The sequence below is a fragment of the Lampetra fluviatilis genome, chromosome 3 (assembly GCF_964198595.1).
Source record: "Lampetra fluviatilis chromosome 3, kcLamFluv1.1, whole genome shotgun sequence".
Taxonomy (NCBI): domain Eukaryota; kingdom Metazoa; phylum Chordata; class Hyperoartia; order Petromyzontiformes; family Petromyzontidae; genus Lampetra; species Lampetra fluviatilis.
The window spans coordinates 20,722,966-20,747,032 of record NC_136277.1 but is presented as its reverse complement, the minus strand read 5'-3'; the positions used below and the strand labels follow the sequence as shown (position 1 = coordinate 20,747,032).

General features: G+C 46.2%; 1 protein-coding gene across 3 annotated transcripts in view; it reads right to left on the bottom strand.

Moving 5' to 3' along the window:
- Window positions 1–1,344: 1,344 nt before the first annotated feature.
- ACER1 (alkaline ceramidase 1) overlaps window positions 1,345–24,067 on the bottom strand; it is a 33,703-nt gene continuing 10,980 nt past the window's right edge. For all 3 annotated transcript variants that reach the window (XM_078884804.1, XM_078884799.1, XM_078884792.1), the window contains exons 3-7: window positions 20,825–20,939; window positions 15,103–15,244; window positions 6,372–6,509; window positions 4,215–4,352; window positions 1,345–3,079 (exon numbers count right to left, since the gene is read on the bottom strand). In XM_078884804.1, the coding sequence (XP_078740930.1) occupies window positions 2,902–3,079; window positions 4,215–4,352; window positions 6,372–6,509; window positions 15,103–15,244; window positions 20,825–20,939 (711 nt within the window). In that variant the 3' untranslated portion in view covers window positions 1,345–2,901. The remainder of the gene's footprint in view (window positions 3,080–4,214; window positions 4,353–6,371; window positions 6,510–15,102; window positions 15,245–20,824; window positions 20,940–24,067) is intronic.

Genomic DNA, 24,067 nt, shown 5'->3' with positions numbered 1-24,067 from the left:
TGTATGCGCGTGTGTGTGCGTGTCTGTGTGTGCGTGCGTGTGTGTGTATATGTGTGACTGTGTGCGTGTGTGTGCGTGCGTGTGTGCGTGTCCGGCCCACTCGAGCGGCGTGATGAATGGGCGCTATTGGGCTTCGGATCGTTATTCACGGCGAACTGGAAGCGTAGCAACACAACTTCATTGCGTGTGCGTGCGTGCACGTGTGTGCGTGTGTGCGGTGTGTGTGCGTGTGTGTGTGCGTGTGTACGTGTATGTGCGTGTGTGCGCGTATGTGCGTGTGTGTGCGCGTGTGTGTGCGGTCGATATCCCTGTACCGGTATTAGTATTATTCCTACCAGCCCACCCCGCAGGGTCCTGTTTATGTTTTATTTGTATTATTTTATTATTTCCATTCTACGTGACTTTACCGAAAGAACCAAGAAGATGAATCCCTGCAGTCACGAAAGCTTTAAATCGAAACATGTTAACTCGTTCGCCGTTTGCACCTTCTCTGCAGAATATTTGGTGGCAGAATATTCGCCAGAACAGGAAGGCAAGGCGATTGGCAGCTGTTTCTGTGTTCTGGTTATCGCATTTGCACGCAACTGCTGCTGCATATACACCCCGTAGGAAAGAATGCCCCCCCCCCTCATGCCGTTGCAATCCCACAAGGGCCAGCGATGCCACAATCCATCTCACAGCCCTGCCCATGCCTTGCCCCCTAAGCGTCGCAGTGGTCATCTTTCAACTCTGACCTATCGCTAGCTGCAGCCCCTTCTCCACCTCCGGGGGTGTCTGCCCCCCCCTCTACTCCCCGCCCAATCTCTAATCAATTATATTTGATGGTGTCAAGCCACGTTCTCATTGTTGGGTGTCCAGCACGTGAGTCGATCTTATCAATTACATCCGTTTTGCATTTGACTCCGACTCTGCATGTTCAATCTTAACATATGAGTTGCTAGGTGAATCCTACATAGTATTATCATAATAATAAAAATATGATGTGAGGAATGTGGCTTAACGGTGTGGGCTAAAGCAACGTTATTTACAAAATGAATTTCGGTCATGAATTCGGTTCGGGCAACTGGATCGTATTCGCTATTGTCGGCATCGGATGACCATGAATAATGTACGGGGATAAAATATTTATCCGAGTTGGCGAGACACAAACAGAAATGCTTAAAATTATAAAAGGCTAGAACAATGAAAGTGTACCCATTGAAAACAAGTGATTGATATGATGATTACAGTATTAATGACACTCCATATGGCAACAACTGTAATCTACGTGCGCGAATCGTGCCTTCATTGCATTTCATAGCAACTCAAAGCGGTGTAAATATTAAGAAATAGCATGCATCGTCATTATAAATATACTTTTTTATTCAATAGATCGTAGAATAATTTAACCAAATTTAATTCCAAACAAAACTGTGACATCCCGTATTTTAATTGGTCTGTGGTAAACGTGGCTTTCAAATGTTTCGAATGCAGATCTTCTGTAGCTGTTTGACCACGGCACAGGTAAAATAAGAGGATGTAAAAATTGAATGCAACTGCGAAAATCACACTCGTAAACGTGAACATATTAAACATTGGACACGTTTGTACACAACAAACCAATGCATTGTTCAAAAACCAACACAACTCGACATTTACCACGCACAACTCACACGAACAATTATTTCAAAGCCCCATGTTGCCCAAAGTCAAGAGCGCTTATCTAGTCGCCATCATTACAATCATATTCATCTCTCCCATCGGAATTGCCATTGTCTAAAAATCTTGAGCAAACTATTTAATTACAGCATTTAAATAAAGTTATGAAAAGCACTCTCCTCAATGAAGACTACATAAACACATGTTGTTATGATCACTCATTCCAATTTACGAGGCACTAAATACACGAATAACAAGAGTAAAATATATTGCATTTGTGAATTCCATGTCTTGTTTTTAGATTAATCGAACGTTCGTGGTAGTGCAATACCACGGGACAATCTTTAAAAACATTGACAGATAAAATAATTTTTTTTAAATCTGTCGATAGACACCTTCACGAAGCTGCACCACGAGCAGCATATTAATTTTGGCACACCAGCATTACCAAACAATATTTTGGAATATAAATATTTTAAATGTAGTCAATGAATGTTTAAAAATGCCAGGAACTCCAATTTGCAGTGTTATAAATGCATAATATTTGACAAGCGCTGCTTTCGCGACAGTGTTGATGAGGATGAACTTACAGTTGGACACACTACACAATAACTATACTTACTGTAATTTGTGTACATTCAACTTGAAATTAATAGTTGCGCCAAAAGTCAGCGAAGGCGTTGAGGTGAAGGAATGTAACACATGCATTACTTCATAAAATGTCTAATGCATCAAAACGTTGGCTTTTTAATCCTTCATTACTGCCGATGGAAAACATTCCATCAAAATGTTATGCTGCAAATAATTGCGGACCACTCCGACAATTTACACAGTAACCCGTCAGGCTGATGATGGCCTATGACACGCGACCTAGATTAATTCAAAGAGTTGCATGTACTGCACGTAAGCGTGTACAAATAGTGTAAAATGTATCTCGTACGGTGTATATACAATTAACCTCGTATATACGTATACATTGCCACGTACCCTGATATTGTTTGCAAAACAAAGTAATTCCCTCTGATTATAGTTCTCCGACGTGTTATGCGGTTGCGTCTCGTGTTATTCGGCACGATGTTCGACGCTTCAGGAGCTGTGAGCTTCTTCAGGACGTGGAGCGAAACGTCGGACACCATGTCGAAACTAACGGGCGGCACAACCCGGACACACGGCGGAAGAGCCGTACAGTCCAACCGCGGAAAACCTACACAGTGGTTTCCGCTTACTCTCAATATGGCCACGTCCTGGCAGACTCGGCCCCCGCTAGCAGGATTTCCCATTAGCCTGGCCAGCCTCCAGGGCGATGTATGGGACACCAAACTCCCACGAGCGCTTGGGCCAGTAGCAGACGCGAGGCTTGAGGTGCGGCACCTCCGTCACAGCTTCAAAGTAAGAGAAGAGCACGCAGCAGTAAGTGCTGGAGATGGCGATCATCACGTGCCTGTAGAGACGAGGAGGAGGAGGGGGAGAGTGAGAGAGAAAGAGGGGATGTGAGCCGGGTGAGCTGGCAGCCGTGGGGTCACGTGCATCCCCGGAGTATGCTGGACAGCAACATGAAGAGCAGATACAGTCAAACTCCTCTTATCTGTGGCCCTATTACCCTTAAATTATATTATACCGTGGTGGATTTAGGATTTGCGGAAACGCTTGTTATCCATGCCCACATTCTACCAACGTATTGACGATTATTATAATCTGCATTTTTTCTCCCATCCAGCATCGTGATATGGATAAAAATCGACCAGGATTTGTTTTTACATATTATCCACGGTTAATGTGGTGATATTTTTCAGATGTGTGCAGAACATTTATGGAGAGCATTGCAGAGAGTATGATCTAGATTAGGATCCGTATTGTTCAGCCTACAGATAAGAGGAGTTCGATTGTATTCCCATTTCTCTATTATCAATAGGAGCAGTTTCAGGCTGCTTTTATTTGAAATACGATGTATTACCAATCGACGGCCCCAAACGATAAATGCATTTTTATACTTTTTCTTAAACTATCAGACAATTGCACGTATCTTTATCATCTTTATCTCATGATCCCGTGATAAGATTGCGATCCTGTGATGCAACAATCCATCCAGTTACTTCGGACCAGCTTATTTCATTGCTCAGCAGTGGCTGTCCACTCGGACCCGTTACATCCCATGAATGGGTGCCACGGTGGCGAGATGTTAACTCCCTCGCCGGGTATACAAGAGGTCGTGGAGTTTGATCCCGACCCTGACACCCTGTATATTTGGAGTTTACATGTTCTCCCCATGGTCGCATGGATTTTTCTCTGGGTCCTCCGGGTTTTCCCTCCACATTTTATAAACATGCACTTAAAGTATTTGGCTGCTATACATTTCTGCGTGATAAGCCACTCCGTTGAGCTATCATTTACGGCCAGGCCGCTTCTGAAAAAGAGCTACGTAGCTCAGTGGCCCTTGACTGGAAAAACAAAATCAGTTGAGTTTTCAGTTTAGATAACCAGTGCGTCATTATTCTTGACTATCGACCCGACCAGTCATCGTCGCACGAGAGAATACTGCCGTGGCGGGGTGCTCGTAGACATAGTAGACGTCTCACCAGATGCTGTGCAGGTACGGGAAGCCCAGGCCCTGCCAGAAGGAGCACTGGAAGCGGTCGCTGATCCAGCAGGCGATGGCCAGGCTCCAAAGGACGACGAGCATCAAGGACAGCCGCAGGACATCGCGATTGGCACACCTGCCAATGGCCGAAAGGGTCACTTGACTAAAAGAGCTCGCGTAGTACGGCGTCTGGAGATGGCTGTTGCTCATCACTGCTGACCCGCTTTAGTGTCATGTGCCCAACGGCAATGTCTTTAGCTCGAACTCCCTCCACTCTGTCCAATCTTGAACTGTCATTTCACTGTACCCCATTCCATTCGAGTAGGATTGCGACCTGTCCTCATTTTCGTCCAGGATAGTCCTCTTTTTGAGGCAGCTGTCCGGGGAAATCTGTGAGTCTTCCCAGAATGGTAAACGTTAAACGTTTTTCGCTTTTGGCAGTCGCTGATTGCTATCTCAATACATTTTGTTCAATGTTTTATATACGGCTTCGTTTTCGATAGCAGCAGCATAAATAGCCCAGCACACCACAGCACATGACAATCAGATGGCTAAGCTAATCATCCCTCTGGAGATGGTAAAATGAATAACACTTTGTGGGAAGTCAACAGCGGATGTCCTATAGTTTGGCTCACCCCCTATATGCCATGCGAAGGTGGCATTGAAACCACTGTCTCAGGGTTTTAGAGAGGAGATGAACAACTCACCATGCTAACTTCAAATAGGGGAAGCGCTTAAGATTATTTTAAGCGTCATTGACCCTTTCCCGGTTTAAATGAGTGCTAACTACAGATGTAACAGATGTGTTTTACTACATCATAGTTTGGATTGACCACAGGGTCAGAACACCGAGCCGGCACTGCTGAGCTCCCGGGTTCGAATTTGGCTTTCAGACAATCGCGTGATTAAACTGATGATTTGAGTACAGTGAGCTAATGGTATCCAATGACTGCACACACAAAAAATCATCATCGAATTTGGATTTAACTTAATTTGGCTTATTCCGGCTCCGATAATAAAAAAAAATTATTTTGAAGAGGTGAACACACTGTGCAAGGGATATCAAAGGTGTAGTATCCCTGGTTTGGACAAATTATCCTATTGAAGTTCATCTGGAAGGAGTTCCCTGATATAAAATTCCAGGGCTGTCCTCTGACACAGGGTAGTGTGCACTGCTATCTGCACGAGTTCCAAGTGGAAACGTCTTCGTTTCATGAAGTGGCACCTACATCACAATTGAAACATAATTGATAAGTAAATATAGTTTGGGGAAAGCTTGTTTAAAGTAATTAGCTCTTACAAGCGGCCTCTATACAACATATATTGTATCACTAATTATCGACCATGAGCAGATACACACTGTGTTTTAATAATAACTGTCAATTTGATTTAATTAGGATGGCATCTGTTGCAGATCATAACATTGTCAGCATCAGTAATTGGTCATTATAACATGATTCATTATTTGAACACTTACTTCGTTTATGCATTTTTGCAATGGACCACCTTTAATTCCAATACAGCACAATTGGCATATTTGATGCTGCAAACTCTTATTTTCCATTTTTATTAAAGTATAAATGTAAAGTATAATCAGTTCATCTGTCATTATTAAGCTTCTCGCATTATAACAATTTATTATTTAATTTACAACCATTACAGCTGAAGAGGATCTCTGGATTAGCAATGTTGATTGTCGAGTCTACTGTATAACGGAATGCTGTTGCTTGAACAATGCATATTATTAAAATATTTGAGTGTCACATTTAAATGTATTCTGGAATTTTTTTTTAATAAATGGAATATACTTTGAGAGCTGTCAAACCTCCCGCAGTGGCTTTAGTTCTTACGCAAAAAAATTAAATCTGGAAACATCAAAGCCACGGCAATTTAGACAATGGCCCCTGCTAACACAATGGCTAATGTTTTGAAAAATTAACGTCACAGAATCCTTACCATCAACAGAATATCCAATTTGCAACATTCCCAGGGCGCTGCACTCAGCAAATGGGGCTGTCATCAACCGTCAAATCGGGCCGGCTTTTCAGCCGCAAAACAACGTGGGGCGCGGTGCTGCATCGTGCTGGAGTTCTCGCTGGGCTGAGGGGGTAGGTGTGTGTGTGGTGTGGGTGGGTGGGTGGTGGTGGGAGCGCACCTCTTCATCTCTGTGACCATAACGTAGATGATCTGCAGGGCGATGCTGTTGAGCGCGTAGGCGTTGATGGTGGGCCGCAGGAAGGAGAGCACGGAGCAGGCCAAGGCGCCAACGAACACGAGCACTCCGAAGTGAAACCTGCACGAGAGGTCACACGCGCCACGACGATTGAGCCCGACTTGGCATTGGCCACCCACCAGAGGTCGCAACCGGGTACCCGATACCCGTACCCTACCCGATACCCGGCTACCCGTACCCGGCCAGGTACGGGTAGCCGTTTGCGACCCTGGTGCGGCCGGGTACGGGTACGGGTAGGCCGTGAGTCACCGGTGAGTAACCGTTTGTCACTCATTTCGGGTAGGATACGGGTACGGGTACCCGTACCCGGCCGGGTATGGGTAGCCGTTTGCGACCCTGGTGTGGCCGGGTACGGGTATAGGTAGGCCGTGAGTCACTGGTGAGTAACCGTTTGTCACTCATTTCGGGTAGGGTACGGGTAGGGAACGGGTACCCGTACCTGGCCGGGTACGGGTACCCATTTGCGACCCTGGTGCGGCCGGGTACGGGTAAGATATCAAAACCCGTTTGCGACCTCTGCCACCCACCCTCTCGTGTGCCGTGCCGGCCTTCAAAGGTGCTCTCTAACAGCACTTGCGCCAAACAGTCTGTTAAGGCTACACGGGGGATCTTTGTTTTTTTGTCTTGTCTCCTCGTGTGTTCGTACGGTTATATCATCTGTGCGGCTCGTTTAGTCGTCTGGACAAAACATTGAGACGAGTCAACTATTGTGTAATTCAACTAGAAACTTGTTGTGAAATGGTATAGTTTAATACATCCATGGAGCGCGTCCACGTTACAGAATGATGTGCTTCCTACGACCGACCGTGGCGATTATAGTAAGCATTTACAAACACATTTGGGGGGGGGGAATTTGTTTTGCTGCGAAAATCAGATTGAACAAACAAATGGTTCTGCTTCGAATTCATGCCCGAGGGAGTCAAGTTCCCTGCTCCTCCCCGCCCAGAGACTCCATCTGTCCACTGCACGTTTCCTGCATTCTCATTCATTGCACACCAGCATGTGTCTACCCCTCGACTCAAACGTTTAAAGCAATGCATTTTTAAAAGAGATATTAAAAAAAAAACATTAGGATTAGCATGGTGAACAAAAGTTGGTCAGTTGTTATTTTCTGATCTGGGTGAAATGTCATAGGTCACCATCAATACCATCGGTCCCCCAGTTCCTTCCAGTCAGAATGACGAAACTCTGCCCGATAAAACTCATGCAAGAGGGCGTTGCGAATAATACGAACTCAAAGATGCACGCGAGAGGTTTATTATGACGCGATTCTAAATAATTAAACGACTGCGTACAATTCAGCCTTGTAAATTCTGGTGGGGGGGGGGATGGAGTGGGGCTTAGCTCCCCCATTGCTGAATGCTCAGCACCACCTCTGCATTATCAAGAACAAGTCAAACATGTAGGCACCCTCGTATACGCGGGAGGGGAGAGCCAGAGGAGAATGTATGATCGACGAAAGCAGGTCGCATCGTTGCGATACGATCTGCTTTGTAGCACACTAAGCTATATATCTTTTTCAGAAGCGACCTGGCCACAAATGATAGCTCAACGAAGTGGCTTATCACGTGGAAAAGTAGAGCAGCCAAAATACTCTAAACGCACGTTTATAAATGTGGAGGAAAAACCCGGAGGCCCCGAAGAAAAATCCACGCGACCACGGGTTAGAGACACGGATCGAACCCACGACCTCCTGTATAGCAGGCGAGGTAGTTAACATCTCATAGCCACCGTGGCAACCCAGAAACGTAGCTAATGTGCAGTGCTGGGACCACTAAAGTGCCAGAAATGCGCCCGATCCTGTCGGACGTGGGTCACTAGGGCAGGGAGTACATCCCCGATGTTCTGCCTCGTTCGACGGGTGGCCAAGCTCGAAGCGAGTGTCATTGTGAGCAGCAGAGGGCAGCAGCAGCATCTATACAGGATTCATCTTCTTGGTTCGTTCGGTAAAGTCACGTAGAAGGGAAATAATAAAATAATAAAAATAAAACCATAAAATAATTCTCACGACGTTTCGGCCAAGACAGACCTGTTTCTCACCTGAGGACGGCTGCTTGCGTTGTGGCCGAAACGTCGTGAGAATTGTATTTTATTATGTTTAATTTGTATTATTTTATTATTTCCCTTCTACGTGATGACTTTACCGAAAGAACCAAGAAGATGAATCCCTGCAGTCACGAAAGCTTTAAATCGCAATCTATACAGGAGTTCTACTCTGACGCACACCGCGGGACACCCCTTGCCAATGAGGCGTGGTTGTTGTTGTTGTTGTTCCACAGCAAGGGATTTTACAAGTGAAAAACATTTCCGGAAATGAGCGATATAACCCCCGTTCACAAAGCTGCGCTGACCAGCGTCGAGTAAGTTATGGGGCCGTCCATAAATGACGTCACGCACCTGGGGGGGGGCGGTCAGACATTTGTGACGATGTGTGACGAGGGGGGGGGGGGTGAGAAATGTGACGTCACATCAAAATGCGCAACTTTAAATAAATATAGACAACACGTTCTACTTAATTAAATAGACTTTTTAATAAATGTTTTCTCCTACAACATCAGAGTGCAGCGGCGCATTAAATACGCACTACAATGACAATAGTTTAAAGAGATTTGAAGCATGTTTTATTTGTTTTGGGGGGGGGGGGCAGAGCTTTGTGACGTCATATTTGAGGGGGGGTCTGACTTTTTGTGACGCCGTGTGACGAAGGGGGGGGGAGGGCAAAAATCGTCCAAAATTCGCGTGACGTCATTTATGGACGGCCCCTACGGCCAGCGTAGGTGAGGCTGTTGTCGTTTGACCGAACGTCACCGTGCTGTTCAGTTCGGGTCGGCGAAGGTGGCACGCGCATCGGGGATGAGTGGGGTTTGCTTCGCTTCACCTGTGCTGCCGAGAATATGGCCGCACAACCCCCAATACGAGAACCTGTTTGTGGTGGTCACCACCCACCATCCAAGCAACATCCAGGCTCAAGCCTGCTCCGATTCTGAGATCTGACAAGCGCTGGTACAGTCTGGGTGATTTGGTCAAAAGCACAGCAACAGCAAATGAACTTGAATTACGAGTTAGTGTTGTGGATATAGCAAACTTATTTTGAAACGTAATTTGAAAATGCTGTCTCGTTACAACTCTTTCTATACATATATCCAAGTTTACCCCATGCCTGCGCTGCGTTTTGAGATGCGGTTATGGTACGGTGAATTATAGATAAAAATTGTATCGTTGTTGAACCGTCTCAAGTCATGAGTCGCAATTGGTGTCTGTGCATATCACGTTCTCTTTATTTTGCAACTGCTGCAATCGTAAAAAAAAAACTTTTTAAAAGTGTGAGTGCATGTTGATGAAGGTAATATTTGGGTGTTTGAGTCTAGGATTGTCCCACGAGTGAAAGGTATTAAAGAAACCTGTTATACCGGTCATTTCGTGTAGCACTGGGGTGTGTTTGTGTCACGAAGGCATTTCTTACGCCTGATGCCATTAGGGGCCGTTCATCAATGACGTCACGCGATTTTGGACAATTTTTGACCCCCCCCCCCCTCGTCACACGGCATCACAAAAAGTCAGACCCCCCTTCGAATGACGTCACAAAGCTCTGCCCCCCCCCCCCCAAAAAAAAACATGCTTCAAATCGCTTTAAACTATTGTCATTGTAGTGCGTATTTAATGTGCCGCTGCACTCTGATGTTGTGGGAGAAAACATTTATTTAAAAGTATATTTAATTAAGTAGAACGTGTTGTCCATATTTACTTAAAGTTGCGCATTTTGATGTGACGTCACATTTCTCAACCCCCCCCCCCTCGTCACACATCGTCACAAATGTCTGACCCCCCCCCCCCCCCAGGTGCGTGACATCATTTATGGACGGCCCCAAACACAACACAGCGTTGCAGCAAATTCACTTCAAATTACTTTGGCAGTTTCCTATTAAACACAAATTTGGGGCGATTTTGAAGAATACCGAATGTGATGTTTAAATTCATTTCCCATGTGGTCTGCAGTAGAAAGGCACATTGTATGATCCGCGGTGTGTGAGGAGCGGTGGTGGAGCGGTTAGCGCGCTGCGCTGTGAACCTGGCGACACGGGTTCGATTCCCGCTCATGGCCCAACAACCCAGTGACGATTATCTGAACCGGTCCCGGGCCTCCCCTAGGTGGACTCAGTCTCAAATGAGTACCTGGTACGATGTGTAAACATCGTCACTAGGGAGACAAAGGCGGCCGGGCGTGGTGTTGGCCACCCATCCCCTCGTGTGCTGTGCCGGCCTTCATAGGTGCTCGCTAACAGCACTTGCTAAATGGAGGATCTTTGTCTTTGTTATCACGGTGAAACGTGTACCCCTCCCAGGGACCATCTGTGCCGGTTAAAAAAAATTAAGGCTGGCCTGCCTACGATGCATCGTGGGTTTAACCTGCAGGCTGGATTATGTGAGGAGCTCACAAATCCTTGAACGATCTGGACATATTCAAGGCTGCATTGGCTGGGTCGTGTAGCCCGCATGCCCAGCTACCGCATGCCCAAGCAGCTTCTGTTTGGCCGGCATGACACGGGCTGGAAAAGAGATGGCCTGATGCGGTACAGAAGTATGTGGAGCAAAGTGGACTTGTCGATGACTGATACCAGCGGTGTCAACATCGGCCTCTATGGAGGAGGCAATCACCCTCCAACAACAACAGAGGGCAAAGGCGTAAATTCTCACAATAACGAGCGGGAGTGCCAGGCAGCAAGTTGGCACAGTAGGGGGCACAGTAGAGGGCACAGCTGGTAGTACATCTGTCAGCCATCTCAGTCAGTCAACCCATGGCACCCGGTTCTGTCCAGTGACCTCCTGTCAGCCTTCGACCCTTCATGCTGCCTCAGAGTGCACCTGGCCTGGCACAGGCGTCGTGGTGACATCACTTGGTGGCGAATGGCGGCTCTTGTTGTTTTCACGGTCTACACTTAGCTCGATCACGCTGGAAACAGGTGAAAGTCACAATGATGCTGCCATGGTGCAATGGGATTGCTGATTGATCAGATTCGATCTCCTGGCACGGCAGTTTCAACAATGGGTAGCAGCGTGGCGGGTCGCGTGTAGTTAGGGTTTATGTGAGAATACTCCTACTACCACCAAGATGCCTCCTTCTAGTGGCGGCCTTTCCGCAAGTAGTAGTGCTATCAAGCAATTGCAGGGCTGCACCTTTACCTTTTCACGTAGCTATTTGTGAATTTGCACTATTGGGGGGCGTGATTTATTAATCCTGAAACTAGTTTTCCGATACAAATTAAAAGTTAAACTAATTATTTGGCGATTAAATTATTCGGTCGCTGCATTGCCAGTGGTGCACAAGCGCAATCAACAACGAAAAAACTCAACACACAACAATACTTGAAATGAAATTATATAATATCTTATTTTTCTCCGTACACACGTTTCCAATGAAGAGGAGCCGTTACCTGAAACGTCACCTATTATGTATTTGTTCGCTTTTAAGGCCACAAAGTATTCTCGATGACCGTGATCCCCCTCGCTGCTCCCACGTGAAATGTGGCGGTCGACATATCTGCTGGTGGGCCTGAGCCAGTGACAGAAACTCCATGTTCCTATGATACGAGGCCAAGTCCACATTACAGATCTGGCACCATGACAAACAGTTGGGGCACCCTTGCTGTGGAGTGAAACCAGTAACCCTCGTGGCAAGTTGTGTGTGATTGATGTGTGGTGACCCATGCGTGTGAGATTACCAGAGGTGTGGACTCGAGTCATGTGACTTGGACTCGAGTCAGACTCGAGTCATGAATTTGATGACTTGCGACTCGACTTGGACTTGCATAACAATGACTTTGTCCCACCTCTGGAGATTACGCAACAAGACACAGTTACATGGCGATGGCCCGGTCATGGTTTGGAGATCAGGCCACTGAGCTGGCACCGTAGAAATCATGGCTTTTGAAGGCGTGAAGCCGCCCACGATTAAACTGGGTTCCCTAGTGAAGTCAGTTGTCAGTTCACGGTGTCAGCCCAGTCAGCAGTGACTGCAGAAACTGTCAAATCGAATGTAGTCTTAAACGTACCATTTGGATCAGTTTAACACGTATGCTTTCGCTACCAATATTATCCATAATAAAGGGTTTTTTGGGTTAGACACATTTATATTTACGCAATCTAACCCAAACAAAACCTTATTATGGATAATATTTATATACATTCCAGCTCAGAGAATGAAAAATATCCATCTGATCGTTATGTAATTATCAACGTCATCGAGGAGAGTAAGGGCAAAATGCAAACCCGGCTGCGTACAGGATAAAGAAGGCAACTCTAAGGATTCTTCCAAGTTCCGTGGGAAAGAAAACCTCTTGGGCAGCCATTCTCCGACACACGGGGTCGTACTGCTTCTCTGTGATCATTCCGAATGGCATCTTCACTTCATGGCGCGACGCCACGCAGCACAATTGGAATAAATAGGGGGGAGAGAATTTCCCAAATCAAAATGAAAGAAACAAAATATAGTTGCATGCTCAACATATTCTTCCTGTAACCTAATTCACTTGCTCGGCTTTACACGTTACATCAATTAAACTGTGAGCTAATCTATTTTTTATTTTACCAGCTGTGGCACACTGAGCTACTTAGCTCTTTTTCATTAAGCGATCTGGCCACAAATGATAGCTCAGCGAAGTCGTCTAATCACTCTCAGCTCGTGTTTCAAATATGTGAAGGGAAAAAACCCGGAGGGCACGGAGAAAAATCCACGCGACCACGGGGAGAACACGCAAACTCCAAATATACAGCAGGCGTCAGGGTCGGGTTCCAGCCCACGACCTCCTGCATACCAGGGGAGGGAGATAATATCACCGTGGTACCAAAAACAACCTTGCTGACCTCACCTGCACTGAGTTATTTGGTTTTGGTCATGAGATAATGTGGAAAGGCAAGATTATAGACTCTTACTGTTAAGGATTTTTTTTATGCGTAATGCAAAGTCAACGAGAGCCACATGTTTTAAGATATTTCACATTCCTATAAAGCATTGTTGACTTTCAAATATTGATCCTGGTCTAGCCAGCAAGGCTGCCTTCTGTGTGAAAGCTCAAATCGCGTTAATCATTGTTTCTGCCATGATCATATTTACTTTAATAAATACTTAAGGAGTGAACCTTAGGGGAAATTAAATAAATAATGGGACGATACACCGCCTTCACATATCTGTCCGTTCACGTCCTTTTGTTTTTTTACACATCCCATTCGCCCCACGGCCTTCCGGGAGTGCATAACTACAGCAAGAACATACACACACTTCGGGAAATTGTCGTTTCAAATGTTAGATTTGTGATTATCTGTTTTGATGTCTTAGACTTGAGTGAGAATATGAACCTTATGGCGGGACCCCGGGGTCCCGAATCAACGGAAGTCAAAATCGTAAATAACAAATGTTTTTTTGGCGACTCCGTCCCACCGCGCACATCAACGCCGCGACCCACCTGGCGCGGATAATTCTGTTGCCGTGTCGTCCAAGCGCAGCAGCGAGGATGAATGCGCAGAAGAAACAAAACTTTGAAAGTTTGACTAGCGCATCGTGTAGAGCTCGTCGAGAGGAATAGATTGCCGTGTCGTTCGCCTTCAACAGACGTAAAATGACGTCGCAACGCAGTTTATGCGAGTCCCGCCATAAGGTTCATATACCGATCCACGAATTTGAGCGGTGAAATTAAACCAGAAGCAGGTGTTGGGTGGATTTGTTACATTGCAGGATCATGAGAGATGGTAGCAGATTTGGGAAGCCTTCATCAACCAGTGGATAGAGCTTGGCTGGTGATAATGACGATGGGCCCTGCCCAAAACTGACTTGAACATGGACATGGTGACCTGTCTACAGTGGGTGTGGCAAACGGAGATGTATGGCAATTAAAATAAAATAAGCACTGTATATGTTGACTTATGATGGGGTCTACTTCAATTTTTGCCTGGGTCGCCATTTAAAAGACCTTTCAGCTTAATAGGCCTTACCTGAAATAAACTGACTGACTTGGAAAACAAGGAAGCAGTGAATTCTGTAGTTGGTTATACAGTACGTGATATGTTATCTACAAATATCCCAACATGAGCTTGCTCGGCCTGCAATGATTCATAGCTTCATGGATTAGAATTGATTCTTGCACTTAATATACACACGTAAAATTGTGCAGCGTGTCATACTCAACTCTTTAAGATTCATATGTATTACATGTTAATGATGGAAACAAGAGATCGCAAACAAGACGCAACACACGACACGGTGATCGGAATCAGGGAGCGCGCTAACCACTACCACGGCTCGACCCCAATAATAATAATTTAGTCTCCTTAAATACCAACTCCATTCCCCTACCGCCGTAGGGCAGCGAGCCCGAACGCCCCCGCACCGATCAATCCCTAATTTTGAGGGTGTGTTGCGGCGAGTTCGTGACACGTGAGGGGTTCCCCCCTCTTTTTGAAATCTACTTCGGGTTTCTAGAATGTCAATTTAAAAAAATGTGTAAACAAAAAACAAGAAATGCAAACTCCAAAGTGACAGGCGACAGTGACGAAACGGGTGAACATCGTGCACGACCTCTCGCTGGGAAATGTGCAAACTTCCCCGGACATTTGACCAAGTGTGCAGCCTCTAGCGACTTCCCCGTCACGGTTGGCGCACCTGTTCCTGTTGAGCACTGTGGGGAAGAGCCTCTTGGGGAACCAGAGCACGTAGGCGGTGGCGAGCACCCACAGGATAGACAGCTCGTCAAGCAGCTGCCCCACGTAGCTCAGCGTCCAGTGGAAGTAGATGGAGCAAGCGCCTGCCGCAGGAGAGGACAACATCAAAGGAATGCCCTCGCAAAATGTGCCGACATTTTCACACGTCCCGATTAGCACGGTTGGCTACGTACAGTGCAAAAGAAGTTCAACACGCATACATAGGCCACGGTGGCGGGAGGTCGTGGGTTCGATCCCGACCCCGACGACTCGATATTTGGAGTTTGCGTGTTCTCCCCGTTGTCGTGGGGATTTTTCCTCTGGGTGCTCCGGTTTTTCCTCCACATTTAGAAACATGCGTTTGTAGTATTTGAGTGCTATAAATGTCTACATGATAAGCCACTTGGTTGGGCTATCATTAGTGTTTGTAGTATTTGAGTGGTATAAATGTCTACATGATAAGCCACTTGGTTGGGCTATCATTAGTGGCCAGGTCGCTTCTGAAAACAACTAATAGCTCGGTGAGCCTGACCTGGTAAAGTTACATTTTTAAAATAGTTTACTTTTGTACGTACATGCACGCGGGAACACTTTGCTCCTTCGCATCCGTGCCTTTACCGTAATCCGCAAGGCGCGTCTTTCTATTTTCAAGTTCACATAAAAAAGAAACAACACGTTTACAGCACCTTCCCTGTCCATCGTGTTTGGAGAACCTGGGCGCTGGAGACACGAGTGGGCAGGTGTTACGCCTGTTTCTCCACCTGCGGGCGCCGTGTTTTCAAGTAGACCAATGATTTATTGCTCTGGGACATTGTTGTTTTGTGAAAGGCGCTATTTTAAATAAATTGACTATTATTATTATTCAGAAAACAAAAGTAGCCCTCCCAACGCTAGCTGCTGTTATGTGCAAGGCTCAGGATTTGGGGACGGGGTGTTTGTCTACGTGCTGCGTCACAAAATACCAAAAAAAAATTGAGAATTACTAAACTCTGGCGACTCTAATCTCTATTACAAAACAAATTATGCGTGAGGTTAAATGGGATTGAATTGACTTATGGACCCAGACTAGTAAAGGGCTCGCCACTAACAAATAAATATACAATGGTCTCGTTGCCTGCTACAAATACATTACAACAAGAATGTATAGAAGTTCGTATCGGCAACATCATCACTGACTGGAATTTCAGTTTGTAGCGGATGGCACAAACATTTAAGTTTCACGATACAGTGCATCTGTTTTAGAAGCCATTCCATTTTACACAGTGCCCATTTTGCACTCGTGAAAATCTAGGATATACAGAGATGCACGTTTATAAATGTACTTACTTCAGAATAAGTACGTGTGATTATAATGCTATGCTTTCGACTGCCTGTTGAGGAAGTGTTATATCTGATCAGACCTCTAACTCGAATCGCAAACCTTTGCCAACTTGTATTGGCCAGGTAAACCTTGACAACCTGTACTGCTGGCCAGGTAAACATTTGACAACCTGTATTGGCCAGGAAAACCTAAAACACCAGTTTTGTACATTAATCAGGACAACCCGCATGACAAAGATAGTATGGAGGGCATCATCCAACAGTGGATGACCAAACGGTTGTACATTATTATTATCAGTGGCAAATTATTTTTGCCCAAAAGGCAGAAAGAGAAGAAACCTTTACAAAATTAACTTCGGGAATGTGGGACTGACAGTGGTGCCATGACTGAGTGCTTCAATGATCTTCAATCGAAGGTCATCAGACCATCAGAAATAAAGGTAATCCATCACTGATATATATCTACAGCAAGGTGATATCTCATTGAGACAATTATTATCTAGTTCAAGAGAAAGCTAACATTTTTAGTATACTAGAGGCAAAGCAGCACCCAGCACTATATTGCAAAGGTAACAGCCAATCCATTAAACTTGATTTGGAGCTTTCGTGACTGCAGCAATTACTCTTTGGTTCTTTCGGTAAAGTCACGTAGAAAGAAAATAAATGAAATAATAAATACGGCGTTTCGATTGCAAATAAATAATAGAATACGAGGTTTCGACTGCGATCGAAACTTCGTATTCTATTATTTAATTTATTTTCTTTCTACGTGACTTTACCGAAAGAACTAAAGAGTAGCCAATCCATTGTTTTCTGCAGACTCGTAGATTTGTTTTTAATTTCCACAAACACCACAAGCACACCCGTCAACCCCTTTATCAGTGGCCCTACCTTGTTACAGACCAATTCAGACCTCATTGGTCACCGCGTGCCCCTTACCAATCTCAACGTTCATCCTACAAAGTCCCATCACGAGGGAGAAACACAGACAAAACCAAAAATGTGTTGCCCGTATTGAAACGGCCGTACGCCGTGTGGATCTGAAAACTTAATTTCCCTCGACAAAAATACGGGTAAACCGTATTGGTTGGTAGATATCCACAAGACACTCGGGGTGAGAGAAAATTGGATGAAAATTTCAGTCAGATGTTTTGAGAAATCAGCAAATGTTCAGGTGACATAAAAGTTCCGGTTCTTTTGTCAACTAGGTAAAAGCGGTGCACATTCATGAAGTTCTCCCCTCTTCTCGTGGCAGCCACAGCCTGATGGTGCATGTGCGAGGGTGAGCTTACCAATGGGCCTACCACCTCTGGGTTGCACCCTGGGCCTAAAGCGGGCTGTCTGTGGGTCTCACCCCCTCCGATCCACACGTTCAAGGACCAAAAGCATCACACAGAAGCCCAATCGACAAAACACCGAGTGGCAGCATTCATCGCTGCGCTTTGCTCATCGACGAATGAACACGATGCGGTGGCTTATTTTAAAGCTATGGTATTAGCAGGATAAGAAGACTGAAATTGTGAACGTTAAGTTAACACGCCAAAAAGCGGTTGCGATATTTCTCTGCGCGCAAAGCAGACTTTGAAGACCACTTGCCAAATTTAAGCGAAGGGCAATTCAGGTTCTCAGCAACGTTAGGCCTGCGTACAGAGAATATATAAATAACCTCTGAAATGAAATGTAATATATCCTCGAACAACAAATGTGCGTGTGGTTTTTAGAGATTGATTACTCGTATAACAATAGAACTCCGCGTTCACATCCACCTGCCATTCAGACGTCGCCAGTGCGGCTGGTGTGGCATAAGGGTTGGTTCAGGTACTGAGGGGCCTAAATTACTTCCACTGGAGACTCCCTGTTAAATCCTTCACTGTCAGCGTAACCGTGCCATCCACCTTTTCTGTATGACCCACACTGACATCCTGTTAACAGCCCATGCTCACATGCCCTGCGGTGCTGACGTCTAGAAAATTGCATTTCAGAAACAGTTTTTTTTCTTCTTCCTTTACAGCAACAAGGCTGATTGACGGGGTAGGGTAGGGACTTTCAAAAGAATGTTTTTCACTTGAATTAAATCAACTTCGATTCTATTCTCGCGTGTGGGAATATGTACAGCAGATAAACGCCAATGTCGAGGTCTGATAGCCACGAGAGGGCTTTAGGAGAGAGAGGTCGTGTGGTTTTGCTATTCCTCCTCCGTTGAAGAAGCGTACACTAACAGTGGATTACTATACGGTCCATAGTTTGGGTTTCATGGCCAATATTGCACTGCGAAATCTTAACTCCCTCGCTTGATATGCAGGAGGTCGTGGGTTCGATCCTGACCCTGATGCTTGTATATTTGGAGTTTGCACGTCTCTCTCCCCGTGGTCGCGTGGATTTAGTCAATGTCCCTCATGGCACACGAAGGGCCATTGCTAGGAATGTCGCCTATTATACATTAAAGGCAGCGTTATTGATGAAAGTGTTCATTTTTGGGGGTATTTGCGCTTGTGCACCATTGCCAATGAAGGATCAGCAAATAATTTGTTGAACTTGGTAAACAGCCGTGTAGATTTCGAGTGTACAGGTGGGGCCCATAGGCTGGAGTGGCCTAGATGATGAGCATCTAAGGGGGGCGGAGGAAGAATTTGACAGGGGTTCCATTTGGTTACGGCGCCACGGTGGCGAGACATTAACTGCCTTGCATGATGTACAGGAGGTCGTGGGTTCGATCCCGACCCTGATGCTTGTATATTTGGAGTTTGCATGTCTCTTTTCGGAGGAACATCGCCTCTGACTGGCGAATACAAAATGTGCTACGGTAAATGATTATTACGACTTGCAATAATAAACAGTCCACATACCAATTTATTCCTAAGAGTCTACGGTGTCCTTTAACACAGAGGTTTCGGGACGAACAATCCATCCGCCCTATATAATGGCAAATGCGCTCAGATTTGAAGGACCTGAATAAAAGCTCTGTCTCTATTTTTAGGACAGATTACCCGCAGCTGACACATCACCGCAGCTGGGCGTGATCATTATCCTGAATTCGAGGACTGATGTTACCTGATTTTCGTGCTGCAAGCTGACTCTTGCCCTGCCTTGTCTAATCCAGGCAGGCTAATGGACCACAGAAGCCTGGATACAAATAAATGCACTCCGAACCGGAGCGTGCGTTAGTGCGCGGTCTTCAGTTTGGGCATTCAGTTCGGTGACAAAAGGCTGTCAGAGCAACCAACCTCTGGCGAGCGCGTGCGCATTTCCGACAGATTCACGGTCGTCACAGGTGTAGCCCTCGGTTTTGTTTCACAAACAACGCTTGGTCCCGGGGTCTGTCATGCTTACATTCACACGAAGTGAAATGTGATGACGTATTGCTGACGATGTATTACGAAGCCTTGAACAGTACGTGAATTGTAGAATTTAATTCGATGTACTTTGGCCAGTGAAGAACCATTTGAGATCCACTGCATCTTAAGCAACAATGTAGTTGAACCACGTAATAATAATAAATGTCCTTTGATTATCTACTGCTGGATGAAGGCCTTCCCACACCATGTCTGTCATGGAGGTTCAAGGGCCATACTTCACCACGCTGGTCCGTGTGGAAAGGGTGGCCGAAAACTACTGCGCACTCATTTCTGCACCCACGCTCCCTCAAATGTTGTCCGCATATTTAATCCACATATTCATTAATATCAAACTGACGCATATTGGATTTCGCTGGAACTAATTTACATGTTTTTGGCATTTTAGCACAGGCGTCTGAGATGGATGCTGGGGGATTTCGTGGCAAGACAGAATGAGCAAATTGCATAATTCTGGAAAAGAACACAGCAGGTGAATATTGCATTTTTGATTTGGCAAAAACGGTTCGGCTGGGTGGGGCGTGTGTGCAGGATGAGGAGAGGGACAATTGTCGAGAAGCATCGGAGTGGTCTCCACGAGCTCTACAACCAAGGGGGGGGGGGGTGGCTGGACCGAAGACCAGACGTGATCAAAACCCAAGCACGTCGGCATTAGCGACTGCTACAAATTAAATTGAAGCAATAATCGTGAATCGTCTGTATCGCTCGCGCTTTTCAATTTTGACTGGTGTCACAGCAATGATGGGCATGGGCCCCTGGTGCAAGTAATAGAATGTGTCCCTCCCTGTCCAAGATCTCCCCTCCTCGTAGCCCGGCGCTTGGACCCCTTCCTCTGGTCCGTGGGCCTCGGTGCAGCTGCACCGCCTTCACACTCGACAGCGACGCCACCGATTTAACATTTTTTTATTTTTTGCATGGCTATGGATGGTTGTTTCACACGCACGTGCACGCAAAAAGAAAACCATGAAAACCCGAAAATGAAAACGCACACTCGCCGCTGGCCCTCCTTACCGACAACCATCATGAGCAGCCAGACGGCGTGGACGGCGGGGCCGCGCTGGCGCCCGTAAGGTGCGAACAGGTAGTGCATGAGCGGCGGCAGCAGGAAGAAGGCCACATTGCTCACCTGCAGCGCGAACAGAGAGAAGAGCATTTCAGGTGATTATTATTATTGTTACACGGCAGATTGCTGTAACCCACACTCACTGCATGTCATGCAAAAGCCAAAGTGATTTGTTCCTGAAATAGACATTAAGGTGGTGTTCAACTCCTCTTTAGAGCCCTAAGCCAGTGGTGGAAATTCTTTGGCAAGCGCAGGGTCTTTCCATAATATGAAGTATCATTACAGTCTCGCATAGGGGAATATAAAGCCAGCAAAGGTACGATCGGGGATGCCGTGCTTGTTCATCCATAGAATGGCAAGGCGAGTCCTGGAGCAGGGGTCGATAGAGAAGCAGGCTGTGTGCTCAATGAGTTTGGATGGGGGCTTTTATCGTGAGCCTCTGAGCTACCATAACCCTCACTCCAACCAGAACCCTAACTCTATACCTTAGACCGGTGAGTCCCAAAATATGGTCTGCAGACCACTGCTGCTCCACAAGGCCATGAATGAGAAGTTGCCCGTGGAATAGTTTCAGATAAATTATTTTTAACAATTTTTATTTTATTTTATCAGGCAAGGCCCACTGACCCATATAGATATTTTCCAGAAGTTACCTGGAAACAAATGCTAGCCCAACGAAGTGGGTTACCACGTGGACATTTGTATCAGCCAAATACTCTAAATGCACGTTGATCCTAAATGTGGAGGGCAAAACTTGGGGACCCAGAAAAACATCCACATGACCACGGAGAGAACACGCAAACTCCAAATATACAGGCATCGGGGTCGGGATCGAACCCACGACCTCCTGTATACCAGGCGACAGAGTTCATATCTCGCCACCTCGTGTCGCCGGAAATGATATCTTTCACAAAATAACATTTTTGTTATTTCATGGTGGGCCACAAATCTTCTTCAAGGCCCTTGAGCAAAACATATAGGTCTGATTCAAGATTAAAGTATTTTATTTGGGCATGAATTGTTGTTAAGCTTATATGCCGTGTGTGTGCAAAAACCAGCACACAACGAAAATAATAACAAACTCATGATAATATATACTTGTGGTTAATTATTCCTTCGGAGTATTGGCGGCTGAGCATATTTTCCCTTATCTGCACTTATGCATTTGCTCAGTCAAAACCACAAGGTCAGCAAGTATGGGCCACAAACATTTATAAGCATGGTGTCCTATGACTGACCAGAGGTAACTATGACAAAAACACAGTCACAATGTGTAAGGGAAGAAAGGAGTTACGAGATCATTGACAGTAAAGATTACAGCGTAAGTACGTGAGTTTAATCCCTAAAGTATGGTAAGATAAGCATAAAACTAATTTGGAGCCCTGTTTCCTGATGATAAAAAAAAACTGATAAAACAATGATTCACAGAGCTTGTTGAGCTTGTGTTAGGGGAGTGCAGTGGTGGTACAGCTTTACAGCTTCAGGGATGATTTAAGGGGTGGTTCAGAGATGGTCCAGCAGAAGAGTTCGTGCTATCTTACCTGGGTAGAGGAAAGGTGAGCTACAATGTAAACACTAAGACTCCACAGTGCACGTTAAGGATATGTTCATGACGGAAACGTCAAGTGGTGTTTACTTTTCATTTACCATCCAATTCTCAAAATATTTTTGACCGTCCCTAGTTACAGCAACGTGAAAACTCCTCTTATCCGTGCCCACGCGGAGGATATACTCCGCGGATCCTATTATCTGCGGGGGGGTTGGAGGTAGGTCCATCCGTGTGTTTCCACTGCGAGAATAAATCACGGACAAATGCGGATAATAGCATTGTTATTGTCACTTCACTCGTCCTATGCTCAGCAAAGTGTCGCGGTCACTGGGAGACGCTGGGACACTGCATCGCGAGAGCGCGAGCCGGGACGGTGCGCTGAGCAGCCCGAGTTGCGCACAGCGGCGTGGGGAGCCGTGCGGCGCGCTCCTCTGGGCTCGCGAGCACAGCCCGTGGCCAGGGCAGCGCCACCCGGGTCCTCGGGCCAGAGGTCGCAAACGGGTTTTGATTCCTTACCTGTACCCGGCCGCACCAGAGTCGCAAATGGGTACCCGCACCCGTACCCTGCCCGAAATGAGTGACAAACGGTTACTCACCAGTGACTCACGGCCTACCCGTACCCGGCCGCACCAGGGTCGCAAATGGGTACCCGTTCCCTAACCGTACCCGTACCCTACCCGAAATGAGTGACAAACGGTTACTCACCGGTGACTCACGGCCTACCCGTACCCGTACCCGGCCGCACCAGGGTCGCAAACGGCTACCCGTACCCGGCCGGGTAGCCGGGTATCGGGTAGGGTACGGGTATCGGGTAGGGTAAGGGTATCGGGTACCCGGTTGCCACCTCTGCCTCGGGCTCAGCGGCCCTTTGCCACGGCAGCAGCAGCAGCACCTGCGAACCCCGCGCTTTCCACGACCCCGCGCTCAGGATGAACGGATTTTCCCCAGACCACTGCGGTCCCGTTGGATAAACAGGAGTTGTCGGTAACACTGTGTAACACAAAAAAAATGTTCCTGGGTACTAAGTGTTATTTTCTAATAGCTTATGCCTCAAAAGTACAGAAATGGCTATTAGTCCCCACAAACTTTGCTTTTGTGACCAGGACAGTGATATTTTGAAATTTACCTATTTTCAATGAGAAAACGTGTGCTTTTGTGTCTTTCGTTCACGTAAAGTCCTGTTTACAAAAGCAAAGTTTCCCGGGGAATAATAGCAATTTTCTATACTTTTGACGCACAAGAAATTAGAAAATAACACTTACTACCCAGGAACAAAAATCGTGTTACGTAGTGTCATTAATCAGTGTAGTTCTACCGGACACACTCACACACGGCTTTGCATGCGCGCTTTGTTTTTACCCACGGGATATATTGCACATCGCTGTGCTACGTTATGCACGTATGTCGTCACGTACGTCACGGCGTTGTGCGTGATAGTGGCGGTCGTGTGAGAGGCGGATAGTCCAACCGCGCGATACGATTTGTTACAGCGCCTGTTGCTCAATAGCAGCAGCTTTCATCCTGCACATTGCGACAGAACTACGTCATGCCCAGCACGTGTTTGTTTGTGGCCACGTGCTGTGCTGATAGCACTGGGATTGTCAATCTCTAAGGGTGACTCGCAGCCGGTACTGACTGTATA